This window comes from Numenius arquata, chromosome 12 (genome assembly GCF_964106895.1).
Source record: "Numenius arquata chromosome 12, bNumArq3.hap1.1, whole genome shotgun sequence".
In the NCBI taxonomy this organism is placed as follows: domain Eukaryota; kingdom Metazoa; phylum Chordata; class Aves; order Charadriiformes; family Scolopacidae; genus Numenius; species Numenius arquata.
The window spans coordinates 8210915-8231861 of NC_133587.1; the positions used below are offsets into that span (position 1 = coordinate 8210915).

Genomic DNA, 20947 nt, shown 5'->3' on the forward strand with positions numbered 1-20947 from the left:
GCTTGCCTCTGATCTTATGTTTATTCAGAAGCAAGTAAGTGTTTGAAAATGAACAAATATTGCAGAGTAGGGGGAATGCTGTTCACTTAACACACAGTTAATCCATTCTTTAAAATGCTGGGTTTGTATTCTTGGGCAAAGCCGGATCCCTCATTCTCCAGATTGCATCTGCCATCTAATACAAGATATTACACGAGGAGACTTTTCATGCTGTAAGAAATAGAACTGGTAATGTTTACTCTTGTGTAGATGAAACGCTTGGGCATTTTAACAAACACCCAGGGATTTGTTTGTTTACCTGCCTAGCCCACATGCCTCTCATTCCTCCTGGCCAGGGAGCCAGTTGGTGGTTCTTTCAAGAAGTTACAATTCCTATGTTATTCCTTCCTTTGCTTGGGAGAGCTAAGGTTTGAAATCAAGTTGCTTCCTGCGTCTTCGGTCAGATGCATCTTTGGTAAAATGCATTTTAGATGTAACAGCCTAGAAGCCATGGGCATCAGCACTCCATTAGTTGCATTAGGAATACCATTATGAAGGTGGTATTTCTATAGTGTTTATAAAATCTTAGCATTGGCAGCATTGGCAGCCTGAGTATAAGAGACTGTGTTTACAAGAGGGAAGGTAACTACTGTTTTTCACCTGTTACACACCCATGTTGTTTCTTTCTCTTTCACCTTCCCATACTGTAATGGAGGTGTGAAGATCTTGCCACCTCGAAACTCCTCCTCCCCTCTTCAGTCTCATCAGTGTCTAAACATTGTTCTTCAAACATAATAATGCAAAATAATGTACTCTCTTCCCAGCAATCCCAGCTAACGGAGCTGGAGTAAACAGTGGGCGTGGGACAATTGGATGACTATACAGAGTCACAACCATGAAAGCAAGAGGGCTTGCTCCTGTCAGAAAGTTTCAAAACAATATAAAAGGCTGCTTGCACTTAACAACTACCTAATAATTAATAACAGTTCTCTGGTGCTTTTACATGGACACTGTGTTTGTTTAGTAGAAGAAAATATGTTAATATTTTTAGTATAACAGAGTTAAAGCTCTGTTAACACCTTTGTTGCAGTGCTTCATTACTGTTTTACTTAATATTTTGGCTCTTAAACATTTAGGACTTAGCATCCAAGGGAATTCAGTGCCTAGATCCCTTTAGGATGTTCAGAAGAATTGGCATCAAAGATTCTAGCACAGTGATAAAGAAACTGGAAGCAAATTTAGGACAGTTTCTAAATTTAACTTAAAGCTTATTTATGAAGAGGTGTACCCCTTAATTACATTGGCCTGCAAATACATATAAAGTAGGGCCGTTGCTCTAGTGAGGGTAGTTGTATTTGTATTAACAACTCCCACATGGAAGGTACTTAAGCTATATTGTGGCTGTATTAATTGCAGCTGTACTAAAAGCATCTCCAGCTCAAGAAGCAAGTTGTTCCCTGAGTAGTGGGCTAAGGAAGCTTCTTTCTAAAGGTTTGTGCTCCATTGTTCTCCCGCTCCTCGGTGTTTGCCCTGCTCAGTCCAACACCCACAACCCGTGTGGGTGGCTGGTGCCAGCGAGTGTGTGCAGATCTGGAGCAACAGCTTGGCTGATGGGCCAGCGGTGCATACGCGCGATCTGACTTGCTGTGTGAGAAGGGTTTGAACCATAATTCTGTCTTTCAACGAGAACATCAATTTGGGTCTTTTTTCCCTATCCAGATGCTGATAGTCACACAATTTGCATGAACTTGTGTCTGTGAAACTGCTCCCCTACTATCAGGTTTGAGTGAAGTGGTCAGCAGATTCAAAAAAAGGAAGATGGATGGATGGACGGATGGATGGACCAAGGGAAAACATAACCCTTATTTTCTTATAAAGTAGGAAAAACTAAATCCCTTAATTACCATAGTTATAATGGTATAAAAAGCTGTTTAAAAGGTGTGTCCTGATTTTTGGATTCAGTTAGAATCTAGTCTGGAGGAGTCATAAGTACTTACCAACATGCAATTTAACATACTTATTAACCACTTATGAATTTGAATGTCTGTGACTCTGCATTCAATCTTGATTAACTGGCCCAACAATGAACGTTAATTACCCTGATTTACATTGCCTACAGAGCTATGGTCAACTTCATATCAGCAAACTTGAGGCTTCCTAAACGTGTTCCAACAGGGTAACATTCAAGTCGTCTTCCATGTAGTGGAGATAAGCCCCGAGAGCCTACACTGGGAGATTCATTTTGTGATGAGCTGCAGTAAGGTACAGGGGGGTGCTGGTGTGCCTCAAAGTATATTAAGATTGGGTTTTTTTTTCCCTCTTCAAATCGTAACGATGTAGGTAATACATAGTGAAACTTAGGAAAAGGCAATTTTATGTACATTTAAATTCTGAATTTAGAAAAAAAAGATTAAGTTTTAAATTTGTGCACTCTTCCCAGCAATAAACTGAGCCGAGCAGAGTAGGACAGCACAGGACTTAAGACAATGTTCTTTACTTTGGTGGGAGTTAGTAAGTGTGCATATGCAGACATATATATACATATATACAAATGTGTGTGTATATATTGTATATATTTTTTATATATATATATCTCCCCACAAAAACACATTTATCAGATTTTCCATAGTCCTAATCATTTTGCGGTGGCATTCCTGAAGACAGGAATTTCCCGGGCTGGGCAGAGCTGTGGTTCCTGCCGCTGGCAACAGTTTCTTGTGGCAATGAGTTCCACGTGCTCATAACTCAGGGCGTTAAAAAAGCCTCCTTTTATCAGCTCGGAGGGTGGGGCTGGGCTGCTGTTGGGAGTACGCCTATCAAGGATGATGCCTCAGCTCTGTTGGTGGTAGAAGATTGTTCCTCTGGACTTTTCTTAAAAAAATAAATAAATGTCAAGCCAGAAAAGGAAGCCTGCTATTTTTCAAATCCAGAAGCTGTAATCATGCTAATCCATATGATCGTGCGAAAGCCAAGCAACATGCCTTTTGCATATGATGTAATCATTGAGCGTAACCTATTTATAATCACCACTGGCTGGGAACACCTTCCCTGAAAAATATAATCAGGAGAGTTTTTCCTTGGTCACATTCCTCCTCTTCCTCCCTATATTTTTTAGCCAGTTGTGCTCTTTCTCCTACTTTTGCTGTCTTCCCAGCCTTAAATGCAGCAACGTCCCTTGCTTTTTTATTTTCCATTTTAAACTAACACTTTCCACGTCTTCTATTCTTTCAGTGCGTTAGAGCCATACTGAGTGAAATCCCAGTCCTCTGAAATCAATACTAAAACTTCCATTGATTTCATATAATATATTCTTTTAAATTCAGTACAAATGCTCCACATGAGTCGTCTGTTTTAAATATGGATCTACTGTACAGGGCTGTCTGTCTCGCAGCTTGATACATAAAACAGCGTGTTTAATAAATTCGCTGGTGTGGGTTGGTAGCATTATGTGTAATAAATGAAAATCTGTTGGTTATACCGAGCATATCAAGTGTAAAAGGAGAAAATTCATCAATGTGAATATCTATCTGTGGATCAATTGGTATCAATCTTGTTTAACAGTCTATTTCCTCAGGACACACTTTGGAAACAAAGAGTGTTTCAAACTGCTGGTTAAACAAACAAATATATAGAAGCTCTTTGGGCAACATGGGGGTGGAGTAATCACCAGATAAAAATGGTCAGAGTGATTTTAAATACCTGTTAATCTCTTCTATTTTATATTAGTAAATACAGAGTTTATTTTGATATAACATGTCCATTAAAGTGCACTATGAGTAGGGGGCTGTAAAACCATTATTTATTTCCAGAGGAAAGGGCAAGGAAAGTGGCCTGGAAAACAAAATTTGTCCCCTGACCTCCATGTCCAATAATTGTCCAAGAAGGAGGGTGATACCTTCTGCTCTGCAAGATTTTTTTTAAGGTTTGTATTACCCTTAGCTAAATAGAAACCCTTACGAGACACTGTAAAAACAAAACAAAACCTCAAGAGGATATATAACTAATTAGATCATGATGCACTGTTTACCTTGGTCTACAACATGAAGATCTTTTCATGGCTGTCCCATGAAAACTACAGCTTCCCCCTTCTCAAGCATCACCAAAAAAAAAGACATAAACCTGAGCAGTGTCGGGGACACTTGGTGTGACTGTATGCACAGGCGCAAGCCTTAAAATGTAATAAATGTTGTAGAAACCCCGGGGTTTTTACAAAGTACAAATGCTGCTAACATAACTAGTAAAATGAGACTGTGGTGTTGTGCAATGTTGTGTGGCAACTGTGTGGCCTCGTTAGGTACCATTGCTTCCTCCCTCCACCTTCCTGCTCTCTAGTAAGATTAGGGTTTTCCACTCTGCATCAACCTCCTGAACCCCACATAATCTTGGCTGGATGTTTACCCCCACAACAGCTTTGCGGCTGGGGAAACGTCATCCTCAGTTCACAAGTGGGAAACTGAGGCATGGACCTGGTTAACTGTTTGCTGATGAATGCAATGGCAAGGGCATGTTGAGTCCTTGAGACTTGGACTGAATTTAGATCTTCTGACCCCTTACCCAGTGCCCTGCTCCTCCAAATCGACAAAATCATCTCTTCATTGAATCAACCTCTCTCCAATGTCTTCTAGCAACCCATTTCATTTTTCCCAGATGGACCTGGGAGGGGAGGTGTTCTACATGTAAACAAACAAACAAACAAAAAAATCATGTCTCCACAAAGATTTTGCAATACATGTCTCCATATATTCAAGGATCCTCACATTTTTGCGTATGCAAGGTCCAGCTGGCTTCAGTGGGGACGGGAGGGGTAGAGGTGACTCTGCTCTATAGCACTCGGGGGGGGATTTACAGCAAAGCAAATCTGAGCCGCAGCTGAGCTGGGTCCTGCAATCGCCTCTGGCCGCATGGACTCTACCCCCAGTGTGCCACCAAACGCCAGGGGCCACCCAGCTGGGGCTGGGGGGGAGGGGGTAAATCTGGAGCATTTTCACATGGAACCCACCAGCAGAAGAGGGGAGTAAAAGCGAAAACGATGCCACTTATGTGCTCACGCAGCCAACTTAGTACAGGCAAACGCTTTCAAAGGGCCGTTTTTTCACTTGCTTCAAGTTTTTCACATGAACTTTTTACATGTTTAACGTTTTTATTTGCTGTTAAAAACACTGTCGGCTCAATTTTGTCAGCTTCCCAGAAAGTGAGACTTAAGTCTTTAAAGAAATGAATCAACGCCAAGCATAATTACGCACCGCCTGGACCCGCTTTTAAAGCCCCTTAACTTTCCCCCACCACCAGGAGACCACGAGCTCGTCCCTTTGGACCAGCAGTGCTCTTTCCTTTTCCACCTTATCTAACGACAAAGGGAAGAATTAGCATTGTCCCGGGCTTTGGGAGGAGGAGGGAAAAAAAAAAAAAAAAAAGAAAAAAAAAGTCTTTAAAACACAATATAAAAAGCGCAGGTGAGATAACAAAGGTATTGTCCCTCGCCAGCCTGGAAAGTCGTGCTGCCGGGTTGTTTGTTTACTCTCCACGCTGGCTCCTGCCCCCCCTCTGCCCGGGGAGGGGGGGGGGCGGCTGCCCCGGTCCCCGGCGGGGCGCTCGCCTTTGTCGCCCGCCCGGGCGGGCCGGGGCGGGCAGGGACTACATCGCCCAGCGTGCCCCGCTGCGCCCTGATCAATGGACCTTATTTGAATAATCTGTGAGCCCTTGGACTCAGGCCAATCAGCTGTCAGGGACCCATGATAAATCGCAATGCATTATTGATAATCATAATTACTCTGACATGCGCATTCCGCCCAATGGGGGTAATTTCCCAACTCTAGGAATTTGTTGTGAAGAGGAAAATAATTGCTACTATTTTGCTCCCGATGCTGGTGCACCATGTCGCGACGGAAGCAGGCGAAGCCCCAGCACATCAACTCCGAGGAGCAGCCCCCAGATGCTGCAAGTGGTAAGGCGCGGAGCCTCCGCGGGTCCCAACTTTCCCCGATGCGCGGAGGCGGCGGCGAGGGGCTCTTGCCGGGGGGCTTTTTCCACCCTCGTGTTTCACCCCCCGCTCCTTTCCCCATGCTCCCTGCAGAGCCCGACCCCCAGCTCCCCGCAGGCTTTTTGGGGGGCATTTAAAACCCCCGCGCCCCTGCGGAGCCCCAGCGCGATGTTGTTCCGCGGGGCATCGGCCCCTCGGTATTTCCCGCGGGGGGAGGGGGGGGCCCTCGGATTTTGGCTGCTCCGGGACACAACCCTGCACGGTGCCGCCCGAGGGGTCCCTCGCCCTGCCCGGCTGGCCGCCCCTCAGCGTGTGACCCCCCCGGCCCCGCTGGGTTCGGGGTGCAGCCTCATGGGAGGGGAACCCCAAAGCTTCCCTTCGGCGGAGGGGATGGGGGGGGAGCAAAAGGGGGGGGGGGGGACGGAATTGCGAACAGTCTTCGCAGGGGTAGGGAACGGCTCGAGTTTGATTTCCCCGATGTATTTAACACTTTCTCAGTAGTTATGAGGATTTTTGTGGGGCTTTAAAAAAAAAAAAAGAAAAAAAAAACCACTACGCTCGGACTATTTTTGTTGGAGATCACAATCGCCCTGGACCTTTTGTAGCTTGACCTCCAGCCATCTTTGATTTCCGACTTCCTAAAATAACTCCGGTGAGCTAATGTGGGGTGTGCGGGAGCGCTTTGTATTTGGGCGCTGTGGGGGATTTCGGTACCGCAAATCGCTGCCCCTCCTTTTAGGGGAGCTCCCGGCCCTGGGCCTTCCGAAGGGAAGTGGAAAGTCTTAAATTTGCGCTCAAATTAGCCCTGAGCTCCCGGCGGGGGTGGGCGTGCAGCGGAGGGGGGGCTTTCTCTTGCCGGTGTTCCCCACGGAAGCGGGGAAGGGTCGGGGCTGCCCTGGCTTTGCTGGACGGAGCGGCATCTCCCCGCAGGGGGCTACGGGGGGACTGGCGGCTGCCTGGGCTCCGCCGCGGGCTCTTACCCCCCCCGGTATTACCGCCTCGGGTGCCGCGGAGCCGGGGGAGCTGCCGCGGTGCCCGTCCCGCTGCGAAGCGAGAGCGGAGCCGGGAGGGCACGTCCCGGGTGGAGAAGGGGGGGCTGGCGGGGAGCTGACCTGGGCTGCGGTTGTTTAGAAGAGTTGTGATCGTTGTGCCCAAACGCTTCTATGCGTCCCCCCAAAACTTTTTTGGGGCTTTCTGCCTTCCTAAGGGACTGGTTTTGTGTGGGGTTTTTCCATCCCTGGAAGTGATCGATACCAGCGCACGTTACAGGAGCAGCTTATTCCCAGCCCGCAGGAGGTTCGGGCTCTTAATTTTTTTCACACACACACACCCCACACCACCTCCCCCCCCGCTTTCTTTGAGTCGAAATGTTCAATTGTTGGGTCCGGTTAATGGTGACTTAAGAAACAGCAAGCTGGCCAGAAGGCAATAAATCCCATGTTTAATGCATGACTGTTTTCCTTTGTGCATATGGTTAGGTTGGGGGATGGAGGTGATGTTTCCACATGTAAATCTCTGCCCACTGCTGGAAAGCCACCTCCGGGGCTGCGCTGAAACAAAAGGGTTAATAACTCCTGATGCGGCCCGCTTGGGGCGGGGGAGGTGTGCGGGGAGGGGAGGATCGCTACACACCGTGCTCTCCGGGGCAATGGCCAGCTGCTTTTTTGTTGTTGATGGTGGTGGGGCTTTTTTTCCTCTCTCCACACCTCCCCCCCCCCCCCTTTTTTTTAACAACAAAACCCTGGATGGAAATCCCTCCGGCAGCCGGGGCAGCCATCGCACAGGCTGGTGGGGGGGGGGGGGACGGACCTGGCGAAGCTCTCGCCCCGCCGGCGGGGGGGTGGTTCTGCCGCCTCGGCTGGGGCCGTCTTTTGTGGGTCGTGGGGCTGTTGCGGTGGCCGGAGGGATCGAGGCTGGGGGGGGGGGGGGGGGGGTCGGTGCTGTTGCGCGCCGCCCCGCGGCCGCGCTCCGCCGGGACCCTCCGCTGAGGCCGGGGTGGGGGGGCGGTCGGTGCGGGGACCCGCACCGAAACTGCGTGATCTCCGCTTCTGCCATCAGAAATAAAAAACCGCGGCTCCGGTGCCTCTTACCGCCCGCAAATCTCCAAAATAGCCTTGGTCCTCCCCGCTCCAGGTGTGCCCGTAAATAACAAGTGATGAAGCTGCGTAACAAAGTCGAAATAGCGCAGGGATTTGTCTGGGACATTATCGAGCATATACATAATCGTAATAATAAAATCAAGCCCTTATCTCCTCCTTTGCAACTGTTCCTTTTTTTTTTTTTTTTTTTTTATTTTGCAAAGCGATTTGGGACCCACCTCTGTGAACAATGCAGCCTGTTAAGAAACGGTTCTGCCAACCTGGTGATCAATTAACAGGTCAAAAAATCAGCAGGTGGTCACTGGAGAATAATGCTACATACTGAACATTAGCATTTTCACAAAAGGGGTGAAAATGCCCATTGTGCTGGATTGCTGCCATTAAAAAATGTGATTCGTTCTTAAAAATACAGTATCGAACGACAACTTTTTCTCAGGGTAAAATTGGGAGATTTCCTTTATTTTAGATCCACGGTTCCTGCTTTGGGCTTTGCAGAAGTGGTGAAGGGTGGTGGTGGTGTGTGTTTTAACGAGGAAAGCCAAGTTTTATGGTGTGGTGTTTTTTGTTGGGTTTTTTGTTGTTGTTGTTGTTGTTTTTTTAAATTTTATTTTGATTTCGGGTTTCACGAAGCTGCGCCCGGCGGAGGAGGCCGGCCTGGCCGGTGGGGTGGCGGGCTGGGGTAGCAGCATCCCCCTGGGTGCTCCAGCGGTGCGAGGGGTGAGAGGGTGCCGGGTGTGTGTGTGTGTGTGTGTGTGTAAAGGGGGTCGATGCCCGGCTTGTTTTTCCTTTTACGCAAGTGAAACATTATATTGGTTGTAGGGATGGAGCCCTTTTGCTGGGCTCGGCGGCATGTGACGTTTTGACAGAGCTGCTGCTCTAACCTTTGCCTCCCCCCGCGTGCTGTGGGTGGTAAGTTGATGTCAGGCTCACAATTAGGACTCTCATGCAATTGACCTTGGCAGCGGGGTTTGTGCCGTTTAGCTCGGTCTTAAACACTGTACTAGTGTTAAGTGTGGTCCGGGGCAGCCGCGGCGGTGGGAGGACCGGCACCGGCGAGCAGGTAGGGCCGCGGGCCGGGTGGCCGCCGCTGCCGCTTCTGGGGCGAAACCTCTGCTTTTTCGTTGTTTATTGCTTTATCTCGAAGCAGGGTCGAGAAAATTAAAAAGAAGAAGGAAAAAAAAAAAAACCCACCAAAAAAGGCGTTATAATGTGTAATACCTGGGTTGGTGTTGAGGTCGGGTGGGTGCCGGTCGGTGGATGGCGGGGGGGGGGGGGGTGCTCCCCGGGGGCGGCCCCGCCCGGGGGCGGCCGGTTGCCCGGCGGGGCCGGGGCGGGCAGCGCGGGGCGTGAGTGCCCTCCACCGACCGGCACCGGGACGCGGGGCTGCTGGAGGCTTCGGCAGGTAACTCCCAGGCGTTTTGTAAAGGGGCAGCCAGAAAATCGGGGTTGGTTGGGTGTGTGGTTTTTTTTTTGTTTTTTTTTTTTTTTTTCTTTTTAAAGCCCTTTCGAACGACGGTGCGGGGAGCGGGGCTGCGGGCGCCCGCTCTGCCGTGCCCTCCCTTTGGAGCCAGTGCCTGCGATCATCTTAACTTTTCCTGCCTGTTTTAATTTAACGCATCTTTTTTTTTTTTTTTTTTTTTTTTTGCTCATCAGAAGCGTTTATTCATAATTCTGTCCTTGGCCGAATATTTCTCTCCATATCCGAATAGGTGGATACTCAAAAGGGTGAACCAGTAGGTAGATAATAGAAAAACCTAAAACCTTGAGCGAGATCCTGAAAGCACGTGAAATCCTGATTGTTAGGTGTAACACGTTTCTGGCTTATTCCTGGGTAGAAAAATGCTGCTGATAAATTTAAAAGTAGAAAACATCAAGGGCTTTGTACTATTTCTGTAAGTAATCAGTTGTGTATTTTGCTTCCTCAAGGAAGTGATTTTGTCATAGTTACAGTTAAAGAAATGCTTTAAATGGTCTTTGATAGTGGTAGAAGGGAAATTTTGGACAGTTTGAAGTTCTTGGAAGTCCTAGCTTTTCAGCTGGGAACGGGGGAGAAAAATACCTTGGAAGCATGATGCATGAGAGCAAGAGAGAGCTGATGGCAGAGGCTTTGACATCTGGGACTGGAGTCGATACTTGCTAGTCCTTCATGAGTTAATTTTAACTGGGTGAGTGGATGGTTATGTTAATGTTAAAGTAAAAATAGTTGATCAAATGTAGTCTGTGGAAAAAGTAAATGCACCAAAGGTATTAAACTCTTGAAAAAAAAATAATAGGGAGGAAAGCTTGAGCTCTGACCATTTCCTCCCAATTCAAGTGAAATACTATTTTATCACAGTTGGGAAAAAAAAAAAAGAAGACGGTAATTGTTCAGGTGAGTGGTAGACCCGCAGCACCCTTTTGAAATCACATCAAACCAGACAAAACTTATTTCATTCCTCTTTTACTGGTTCCCTTTAAAAAAAAATATTGCGAGCTGTGTGGACTTTATCAGCCTTCCTTGTCGATGACCGCCTTGTCCTACACAATAGTGGATTTTTTCCATCCATTTGCCAGTGATTCAATCTAACCCCCCTGCTGGGTTTACTGCATTCTTCTAACTTATTGGATAACTAGATGCTGAGAGATAACATTCCTGAAATTCGGGGGTGGGGAGATAAAAAAAAAAAAACAAAACCACAGTAGAAGTCCTATCCCTGGGAAGCCTTTGGAGAGGGTTAAGTGAAGTGCAGAAGCAATTGTTGTGGCAGGGCTCTCTGCTCCTCGGTAAATCCTTGTACAGTATGTGGACAGAGCAGGCTGCACAGGGAGGTTTCTTTGCAGAGAAACCCACGTTTTCAGACCGTTAAGTTGATGAGATAACGGCTGGGGGGGGGGGAGGGGGGACAGGGCAGGGCTGGGTGGGTTTGGGTAAATGAGGTGCTCTGATTGCAGGCGCTTGCGCTCCTTCGACCCAGAGGATGTAGCTAGAAATCAAGATGAAGAGTTTCACAGAAGCTGTCGGGTTATTTTTTGAAGAAACAGTAGATTGCTCCTATGTTAAATTCCAGCTACTACACAATAATCAAGCGTCCTGCACCTACTGACTGTATCTTAATAAACCCCTTTCTGAGACAAGGAAAGCTACTATAATCCCCTTTTTTCTAAGGCAGAAGGGAATATAAGGCATAACTGTTCCCTACTTGTCATGCAACAAATCGGTCCGAGCTGGGAATTGAATTTGTGTCGGGCCCTGAGCTCGTGCCTTACCGTCAGACAGGGGAACTGGAAACTAAATTGTGTGACAGAGCGGGCAGGGGCAGGGCTGGTAACCTGCATGATGCTGCCGAACACAGGTGCCTTCAGTTTGCTAGAGTCTCTTCCTCTGAGGTGGCAACTGGTGCTTAGGACCAGAAAAGCTACCTTTGGAGTTCCTCAGAAATACGAAAATTAGGAGCATGACTTGTGCTGCAGGTTGGGAAAAGGGGCTTTAAATTTGGTGTGGTCTTAAGAGTGGGAAAAGTGGAACAATAAGAAAGTACTATCGAGGGAATCATATTTACCTATGATCAGATGCTTTGAAGCAGTTAAAGTTTGAGGACAAGTCTAGACGTAGTTACCCTGGAATATCTCCTTGGGGGCGGGCAACGGGCTTTCACGCAGACATTTCTACTCCATTTGAGACATTTTGCGTGGCCACTGTGGAGGTGCAAACTGCAGGGTGAAATGCATGTGCTCACAGGGGAGAGACTGTGGGAGAAAAGAGCTTTGTGCTTTCTAAAGTAAAACCTAAGGTTATTTTGCAACACAGGGGAACTGTATAGTTGGGCCTGGGAGACCGGACTGTTAAAGCCTTAAAAGCTAAAGGATTTGGAAAAGAGGTTTTGATGTTCTAGCCTATTCTGTGAAATACCTGTTGAATGGATGGAAACAGTTACGAAAGCAGTCAAAGTGAAGACCTCTCTGGTCAGTGTACAGGGTAGTTATGGAATCTTGTCTTTTTTCAACACCAGTGCTTTTTTTCCCATTATATCTGCTCAGATGAGTTTAAAAGCATCCATTCTTGGCTTAAGTTGACCTTATTTATTGACCAAGTTCTGAACCATGTGCTACTTGTACTTGTCTGCAGACTAGATTTCTCTGTATATTTTTCTTGAGAGTTAAATCAAATTTGGAGGCATCAATTTAATGATATTTGGGGCAGGAAACGTGTGCTAAAACTATGCTTATACTATCATTTCCTTCACTTGTGGAAGTTGTTTGGGCTGAAGGGGGGGAGAGAAGTATTTAATTCTCCGTGTTAAGATGTGAAGGATCCGAACAGTTTTGATCATAGCTGTGCTGAGAGCACCTTTCCCCCATGTTCAAGGACTTGTAACCCTGAAGTGTCCGTGATTAACAGAATTGCATACATACAGACTTGGATTTATTGCTCTGCAGACCATAGCGTAACAGTCCTCTGGTACTTGCAGGTTTTAGTTGATCGAGTTGTTTGCTTTTTAAGAAAAGAAACTTTAATGTGCACTCAATATTAAACAGTTGAAGTTTGGTTTGTTAAATATACCCTGCTACCCTAACAAATGTCAAGTTTTGCAATATCCTCCCTTACAGAGCTTTTTACGCTACCCTGACACAGTAAGGCAACGTGATTGAGCTTGGACATGCTTCCCCTCCACCCTGCCATGTACAGGATATACACATGTATCAGATGTGTGGTTCAGTTACACCTTTAAAATGAAAGCCGCAAATAGCTCTTGTGCTTGCAGAGTCTTGGGTTCCCCTTGTAAGACAGTGTGGGTTGGTAACGTGGAACCAGACCAGAGCTGGGCCCCGAGATGAGTTACAGGAGGTGCAAGACCTGAACAGAAGAGACCTTGCAGTGCAGGTTCTCAGTTGTGGTGGAGGTCTGCAGCGGGCCCCGCTGGCTGCGTGGGAGGGGACGTCCTTGGTTACTGCACCCTTGGCACCCATCAAAACCGGGCCAATTAATTAATGGGAGTTACAAAACGTTTCACCTGATGGGGGTTGGTGAATTATCTGCAGCCCTTCCCGCTCCCCCTGCAGCTGTATGAGCCTCAGCTTCTACCTCCCAAACCCTCCGTGCCCCGTGTGCTCGCCTGCCTCGAGCTGGGTGCGAGTTTGTTGTTTGAAGGATGGCTAGGCTTGAGCAAAAACATCCTGTTTTGGTGTAGAACGTCTCTTAACCTCCCTTCCCGTTCCGATATTTCCCTGAATTATATATTTATATATTTTTTTTGTCCCCGTCCAAATTGTGCTCAGTCTAATCGGTGGGGCGCTGGTGGAGGAAGGGCAGGAGTGGACTTGCTGACCAGCTTTGCTCCCCACCCTCAGCTCCCTAAAAGCAGGTGAGTTGTGGATGGGGCTGAACACCCTGTCCTGAGTGGGTCTGTGAAACGACCACGGGTGTTTTGCAAGCAGGACTTGTTGCTTCGTGCTCTAATAATTATCAGTAGTGATGTAGGGTCATACCTTTGTGTGAGGCTCTGTGAGTTAACCGTCTTTTCTTGTGGCTTTTTAGAGGTTGTTTTTTCTGTGAGGGTGCTTTTGAAGTATTTAAAAGCTAATATTGGACTTACTTTTGCTTTTGTCAGCTCTCTTCGGTGGTAATTGGTTCCATAATGGCGGAGTGAATGTCATTTTAATAGATCGGTGTGCTCCTCTAAAACTCCTGTGTTCGCAACCTTACATGAATTTCTAGAAGATGGTTAACTAAGGATTATGAACTGAAGTGCAAACACGAAATAAGTTTATGCGATGCTTTGCTCGATGTTACAATGTCTTCTCTGTCTTCCTTGGGGCGTGTTTCCTTTAGGCTGGTTTGCAGGTGCCGGCAGCCTTGCTGCACTGTCCCTTCACCTCTATAAAGGGATTTGCAATGAATCCTTTCCACCAACAAGCCTTGTGAGGTTCCTTTTATACTATTGTTTTTATTGAAATCGGAACTAAGATGTAGATTTCTTTAGAGCTGCAAATGAATTAGCAGCAAAACAAAGAGCAGGATTTCAGATCGATCTGCAAACTTGATTCCAGTGTCTTTAGCTTGTAATTCAGGTGAAGTTGGTGATCTTAAGAATAGGAAATAATATAAGTATAGCTATTAATAATGTGACTTTCTTTTATTTTAAGGGAGTCCACAAGACGTCCCAGGTGACGGAGATGGTGAAATGAGTTCCAAAAGGTGCCGCACGGAGGAAACTAAAATCTGTGAGAAATGCTGTGCAGAATTCTTTGATCTCTCTGAATTCCTTGAGCATAAGAAAAATTGCACTAAAAATCCACCTGTTCTAATCATGAATGACAGTGAGGGAACAGTACCCCCTGAAAGCTTCTCTGAGTCTTCTCTAGGGAGCTTTCCAAGTGATCGAATGGATAGCAGGGCACGCAAGGACATTCAGGCAAAGGGCTGCACTGGTTCTATGGAAAAGAGAGAAGGAAAAATGGATGCTGAATCGGTAGGAGGAATGTACCTTAAAATAGAACCCCCCGTCACACCTGCGGCTCCTGGGCTAAGCTATCTACCAAAATCCAAAGTACCAAACACTAATGTGACTTTGCAGACGATACGTGGCACTAAAGTGGCTGTGAACCAGCGGACCTCCGATGCCATCTCTTCTTCAGCAGCCAGTTTTAATGCTATCCCAATGATCCTGGAGCAGCTCGTGTGTTTGCAGCAGCAGCAACTCCAGCAAATTCAGTTGACGGAGCAAATTCGCATTCAGATTGCCATGATGGCTCCCCATGCCCTGCATCCTTCCATAGCAGCTGCTACTGACCCACTAAAAGCTCTGGGTGCTCACATGTCTCAGCAGCTGTCGGCTGCTGTTGCTTTAATCGGACAAAAAGCTGGAAGCCAGAGCCTATCACTGGAATCCTTGAAGCAAGGAAAACTACCTCATTCTAACACTGGCGTTGCGGCCGCCGGCTCGCTGGCTGCTGGGCTTTCCTCCTCCTTCCCCTTGAAGCCGGAGACAAGCAGAAGCCTCCCCGGCTCCATTTCTCGGTTCCCAAATCCTTTGCTACCTCAGTCCTCCAACTCCGTCATCTTCCAAAATCCGCTTTCAGCCGTTTCTTCTGTAATAGATTCCTCGAAGAAGGGGAAGGGAAAACCTCCCAACATTAGCGTATCTGAAAGCAAACCGAATGCAGAAGAGCCGTTCTTCAAACACAAGTGTAAATTCTGCGGCAAGGTCTTTGGCAATGACAGTGCCCTGCAGATTCACCTCCGTTCCCACACCGGTGAAAGACCCTACAAGTGTAACATTTGTGGTAACCGCTTTACAACCAAAGGAAACCTTAAAGTGCATTTCCAGCGTCACAAAGACAAATACCCCCACATAAAGATGAATCCTTACCCAGTTCCTGAGCACCTGGACAATGTTCCCACTAGCACTGGAATCCCGTATGGGATGTCTGTGCCACTGGATGAGTCTAACCTGATTGTGGATAGCAAACCTCTCCTAACAACCCTTCCTACCTCCGCAGCTACCGGTGCACCTCAGACCACCTCCCACTTAGCAGGCATTAAGGAGTCCCTGCCTGGTACGTTCTCAAGTGATCTCCAGTCAAGGCCTTCTCCAGAAAGTGAGGGTGGCTCTTCCTCATCAGGGGCGGTCGGTCATGAATCGGGAACAGAGCAGAGCTTGAGTTCACCACAAGCTACCTGCAGTGTGAGCATCTTCCATGTAAGTGGGTCAAATGAGCAAGGTTCAGAAACATCAAAGCTTCAGCAACTGGTTGAAAATATCGACAAATCCACTACTGACCCCAACGAGTGCCTGATCTGTCACCGAGTGCTGAGCTGCCAGAGTTCACTCAAAATGCATTATCGTACTCACACTGGAGAGAGGCCATTCAAGTGTAAAATCTGTGGCCGTGCCTTCTCCACTAAAGGGAACCTTAAAACTCATTATGGTGTCCACCGGGCCAATACTCCTTTGAAGATGCAACATTCGTGTCCTATTTGCCAGAAGAAGTTTACAAACGCAGTTGTGTTGCAGCAGCATATCCGCATGCATATGGGGGGACAAATACCCAATACACCAATGCCGGAAAACACCTGCGACAGTTCTGATGTGGATCCTCCGGTGGCTGAGAAGAACGGAGACATCAGTCGCCCAGACGAGACCGTGGAAAGCATAGAGATGGAAGAGGACCTGGACTCTCAGGATGGCCCTAGGAGTTCTTCAAAACCTCCTACTCCGTACGATGCACAATCAGAATCTCCAGCCACAGCAGCCACCTTCTCTGGTATTACAGCCTTGGAGAATCAGATGAAGATCGTCAACTCTGCGCTGAACTTGCAGCGGCAAAGCAGCTTAAAGTCTAGTGACAATGGCTCAGCAGAAAGTGATGGCATGACAAATGATTCATCTTCTGTGGCAGGAGATCCAGATTATCAGAATGGCAGGAGTCCTGCTGCCTCTGAGTCTGCATCGCTCCAGGCCCTGTCCCCAGCTAACAGCCAAGCTGAGAGTGTAAGGTCAAAGTCACCTAACTTCAACAATCAAGAAGATACAGGCACGGGAAATAAATCAGAGGGTCCTGAGAACAGTTCTGCAGAAATGGAAGGGGTCGTCGGTGCTTTGGATTTAACTTATGGCAATATTGGTCGAAAGGTCATTAAAGAAGAACCTGGGCTACACTTTGCAAATGGAGAATATGGTGAGTAACATGAAATGTTGCAATAACTTGGTGTGGGGTGGTAGGACTGGAGGAAATCCATCTCTAAAAGGACCACCAGGAGTCAAAACCACTTCAGCTTTCCCCCTCTTCCTTCTCCTCTATTAGGACAGGGGCATATGCCCTGTAAAAGTTTCCTGACTCGGTCAGGCTCAAAATTCAAAGACTTAAGTGCTTGCTTTATCTCCTGTACGGGGGAGCATAGAGGTCCTTAAAATAAATAGAAGCTGTGCACTTACTATCTTTCATGGGCTCACCTGATACCTCACTATGGCTCTGTAGAACTTAGATGTTTGTTTCATGGAAAACTGCTTAACACAAGAATATGGCATTAAAACTCTGGAATCTTTTGTGGGATTTCTGAGCTCTTTAGCACTGGGGCTGGCGTTGATCTAAATTTGACCAAAAAGTGAGACTTTCTAACTCCTGGGCTCACCGATAAAATAGGGATGAACTGATTAATTTCAGAGCATCCTAGCAAGTGTAATAGGAGTGGAGGGCCTTGCAGGCATGCTCTTCAGGCTCTAAAGGTAGGGCCTCTGGTATTTTAGCCAGATTTAAGTTTGGAAGTAGAAGGAATTTGGGATAAACATTATCTTTACTTTCTTTCCAGGTCGAAGTAGTATTCCAGCTGCTTTTGTTAGAGCCCCACCAGCCCTCATAAAAATGGAGATGCCCAGTGAGCGTCCCATTAGCACTAGCCATTTCATTGGCCCACCAGCTCTCTCCCCTGGTGTTGCCCCTCTCCTCGTGCCACGACCAAAATTCTGCCGTCCTGCCAAACAGCACATCTGCACTACGTGTGGGAAGAACTTCTCCTCTGCCAGCGCCCTTCAGATTCATGAACGGACCCATACTGGTGAAAAGCCCTTTGCCTGCACCATCTGTGGGAGAGCCTTTACAACAAAAGGAAATCTGAAGGCAAGTCGTCTCTTATGTTGTGATCTCTTTTGTTGGGGAAAGTCATAGCAGAGAGGGAAAGACTATTGCTGATACTTGTCCTGCCTTTGGGGGCAACTGATCTTCTTTCTAGTTCCTCAAATGGTTATCTTTGACTTCTGTTTCTCCTTCCCAAGTTTCTTTACGCAACTTGCTAAACAGCGTCCTCAGATCACCTACAGAAGTCTTTGCTACTGTCCTTGACTTTCCTTTTTGGATGGTAGGAAAGGCTTAGCCCTTACTAAGCATGTTGCTTTATTTTCATTTGGGTTTCAATGTGTTAAGACATAAACATTTCATAGACTGAATTCTACAAAATTAAAATGATGCCTACAGAATACCTGCATTACAGTGTACTGCTTGAAACACCATGTGGGACGAGGAGGAATAAAACTGAGAGGATAATCCTGAGATGGCACAAAGTACTTGAGGATTTTATGTCTAAGCATCTGCTGAGGAAGTCCTGCAGTCAGTCCTTGCTGTCTGATTAATCAGTTTGCCCTGTGAGGGACTCCCAGCTCCCTCGCTGGCACAGAGGCTCTCGCTTCCCATGAGAACCTCTTCAGGTTCTTCAGTCCTCTTGCATAAATACAGGTGGGGAGGGAAGATACTCTGCAGTTTGTGGAGAGTCATTGGCTGCAAGCACTAGCAGTACATTTGTGGTGTGGAAGACTTTAGCTTAGGTGTAACTTCTCTTCCAAATTCCTTGGTGAGTTTTTGGCACTAACTACTATCTTTATTTTCAATGTAGTCTGTTCACAGCAAATAATGTGGCTTTTATTTTTTTTGTGGGGGAGAGAGGCACCTTTGCCAACATCACTTACAATAAGTGTAGAACCGCAGTCCTACAACCACTGTGGCAGTAAACTAGAGAGCTGTGGTGATGTCAGACAGTATGTATGTGTGATGTCAGACTGTGTCTTACATGTGCCAGCAAGAGAACAAGACAAGAACTAGCCCGCTTAAATAATTATGTGAATGCAAATGGAGCATATGTGACTCCTTTTGAGCAACTTGGCTGTAAGCAAAGCAGAACTTGGGTATACCATAAAAAAACCTGCAGTATTAACAATTCTCTTTACTTTTTTTTCCTTCTGGAAGGTCCATGTAGGAACTCACATGTGGAATAACTCTGCCAGGCGGGGAAGAAGGCTTTCGATTGATAACCCCATGGCTCTGCTGGGGAATGATCCCAAGAAGGTATCTGAAATGTTTCCAAAGGATATAATGCCTCCTTCAGTGAGCATTGACCCCACAGTATGGAATCAGTATGCAGCGGTACTCAGCAATGGCATAGCGATGAAGACTAACGAGATCTCGGTGATCCAGAGCGGTGGCTTACCTACCCTTCCAGTCACCATTGGGGGTGGTTCAGCAATAAATACTGCTACGGTCTCCAAAATAGATGGGACCCAGTCTGGGACTGGTTCTGATACAGAGAAGGCCAGTGGTGCTGCTGCAGACAATGTGCCAAAACACCAGTTCCCTCACTTCATGGAGGAGAACAAAATTGCTGTTAGTTAAAAACTCAAGTGAAGTTGACGTACAGAAAGAACAAATTTATATATACACAAACATATATTTTTAAGAGATTCCACTTCAGCCTCCTATTTTCCTATTGACGTGCAAATGATTTTATGGTTGTCTTTGTAAGAGTTGCCCAGAGTACAATCATGATATTGCTTTGCAAATAGTAAATAATAAAGAATAGGATTTCCTTCTATTTGGAAAGATGCGGGTCTTGCAAAGTAGTTCTTACGTGTGACTTTAACGTGTACAGCCTTACAGAAGTTTCTACAACTTGAAATTCCAAAGGTTAGAATATTTACCTCTTTGTTTAGAGTGTAATACTTGGGGGTTTTGAATGGAGTGGAAACAACCTACTGTTGACGGAAAAGCTTCTATTTACTGATGAGAAATGAAAACTATTAATGCGGGTAAATATCATAGAATGTCTGCCACCCTCTTAGAAATAGTTTTTTCTGTTTGGATTTTTGGCTCTGTGTGGTTTCTGAATGTACTTTTTACTATAATGGCTATAAAAACTACAAAATTTTTTTTAATTCCTTTTTTTGCCTCAGAAATTCTATGAAGAGAAAGTTGCTGTTTTTCTTTAATCACTGCTCCTAAGCAATTAATTCTCTGTATTGTTGACTGCTGCTTATTTAATACTACTACTAGGACAGTCCTTCAAGTATAGTGCCAAAACTCCTACTTCCAAAGATGTGCAGTTTTTCCTAGATGTTTTATTTCAATACCGAGAGCCCCAAACAAGCATGGGTGGGTATGTATATACTTTTTTTTTTTTTCCTCTCTTGAAAGGGAAGACTTGCCTTGGGAAGTCAGGTCTAAAAGCTCTGCAAGGAATCTCAGGTGACTGTTGCAATTAGGCATGGGAACTGGTTTCCTTAGCAAGAGACTTTTTTATTTTTATTTTTTTTTTTCATTTGGGTAATTTAGAAGATCAGTCTGTGTAAACCTGTATTTAAATATGAAGTATTCATGCTTAGGTTAAATGTTTTGTGGGTTTTTGGATGGCATTCCTGCTCTGGTCATTAAGTTTCTTGGTGGTCTGTGAATTTGCATTCTACCAAAATGCTAATTAATGATCCATGTGTTATTGTATGAAGGTTGCTGGGATAGTCATCTGGATTCTAAGTTATCTACCTCATTTTTTCCTTTTGTAGTTGTAGTGTCTATTTTTCTATTAATGACCACTGTAATGAACTGAGATTCAAGCAGATGCTTCCATGCACTATCTGAAACCAAAACCTGATGTATTAGTGGAAGCACCTGAAGACTTACTGGACCGACCTTTCACTATTCCTCTAACGTCTGCTGGAACTGTGAGTGTAATGGGATCTAAACCAGACTGGAGAGTGAGCATTGGGTATGGAAGGACTGAGCGATGGAAAGAAGTCTAGTTGTTGACTGCAGGAAATCTTCAAGTCCAGTCTCTCTTTTGGAAGGCTCCAAAAATGCAGATTACCAAAAGTTTGTGTAATGTTGTTGCACCTGATTCTTGCTTATGATCTCTGTATGCCGAGTTGTGCCTTTCCTGCTGGACTTGTAAGTAAGAACATACCAGTACCTGTTTACACTGTAAAATGGATATTGTTACATAGACCATGCAAAAGGCATCCCAATTGTCAAGTTTCTGCATTGTGAATGTATGACTTCTAAGAACTCTGTAGTTTTGAGTATCTACTGATGCGTTTCTGTTGACATTTTGAGAATAAATTTTGGGATGGCTTTTTCACACTTAGTGCTGAAA

The 20947-nt window shown here is 46.0% G+C and overlaps 1 protein-coding gene across 1 annotated transcript; it reads left to right on the forward strand.

Moving 5' to 3' along the window:
* Window positions 1-5853: 5853 nt before the first annotated feature.
* SALL4 (spalt like transcription factor 4) lies at window positions 5854-19197 on the forward strand. The gene is made up of 4 exons (XM_074156869.1): window positions 5854-5923; window positions 14182-16716; window positions 17348-17655; window positions 18775-19197. Exons 1-4 carry the CDS (start codon window positions 5854-5856, stop codon window positions 19195-19197), a joined length of 3336 nt encoding a protein of 1111 aa, XP_074012970.1.
* Window positions 19198-20947: the final 1750 nt, after the last annotated feature.

Coding starts and splice junctions, on each gene's coding strand:
- SALL4 (XM_074156869.1), top strand. CDS start 5,854: ATGTCGCGACGGAAGCAGGCGAAGCCCCAGCACATCAACTCCGAGGAG. Junction 5,924..14,181: donor GCCCCCAGATGCTGCAAGTG/GTAAGGCGCGGA, acceptor TTTTATTTTAAG/GGAGTCCACAAGACGTCCCA. Junction 17,656..18,774: donor CAACAAAAGGAAATCTGAAG/GCAAGTCGTCTC, acceptor TCCTTCTGGAAG/GTCCATGTAGGAACTCACAT.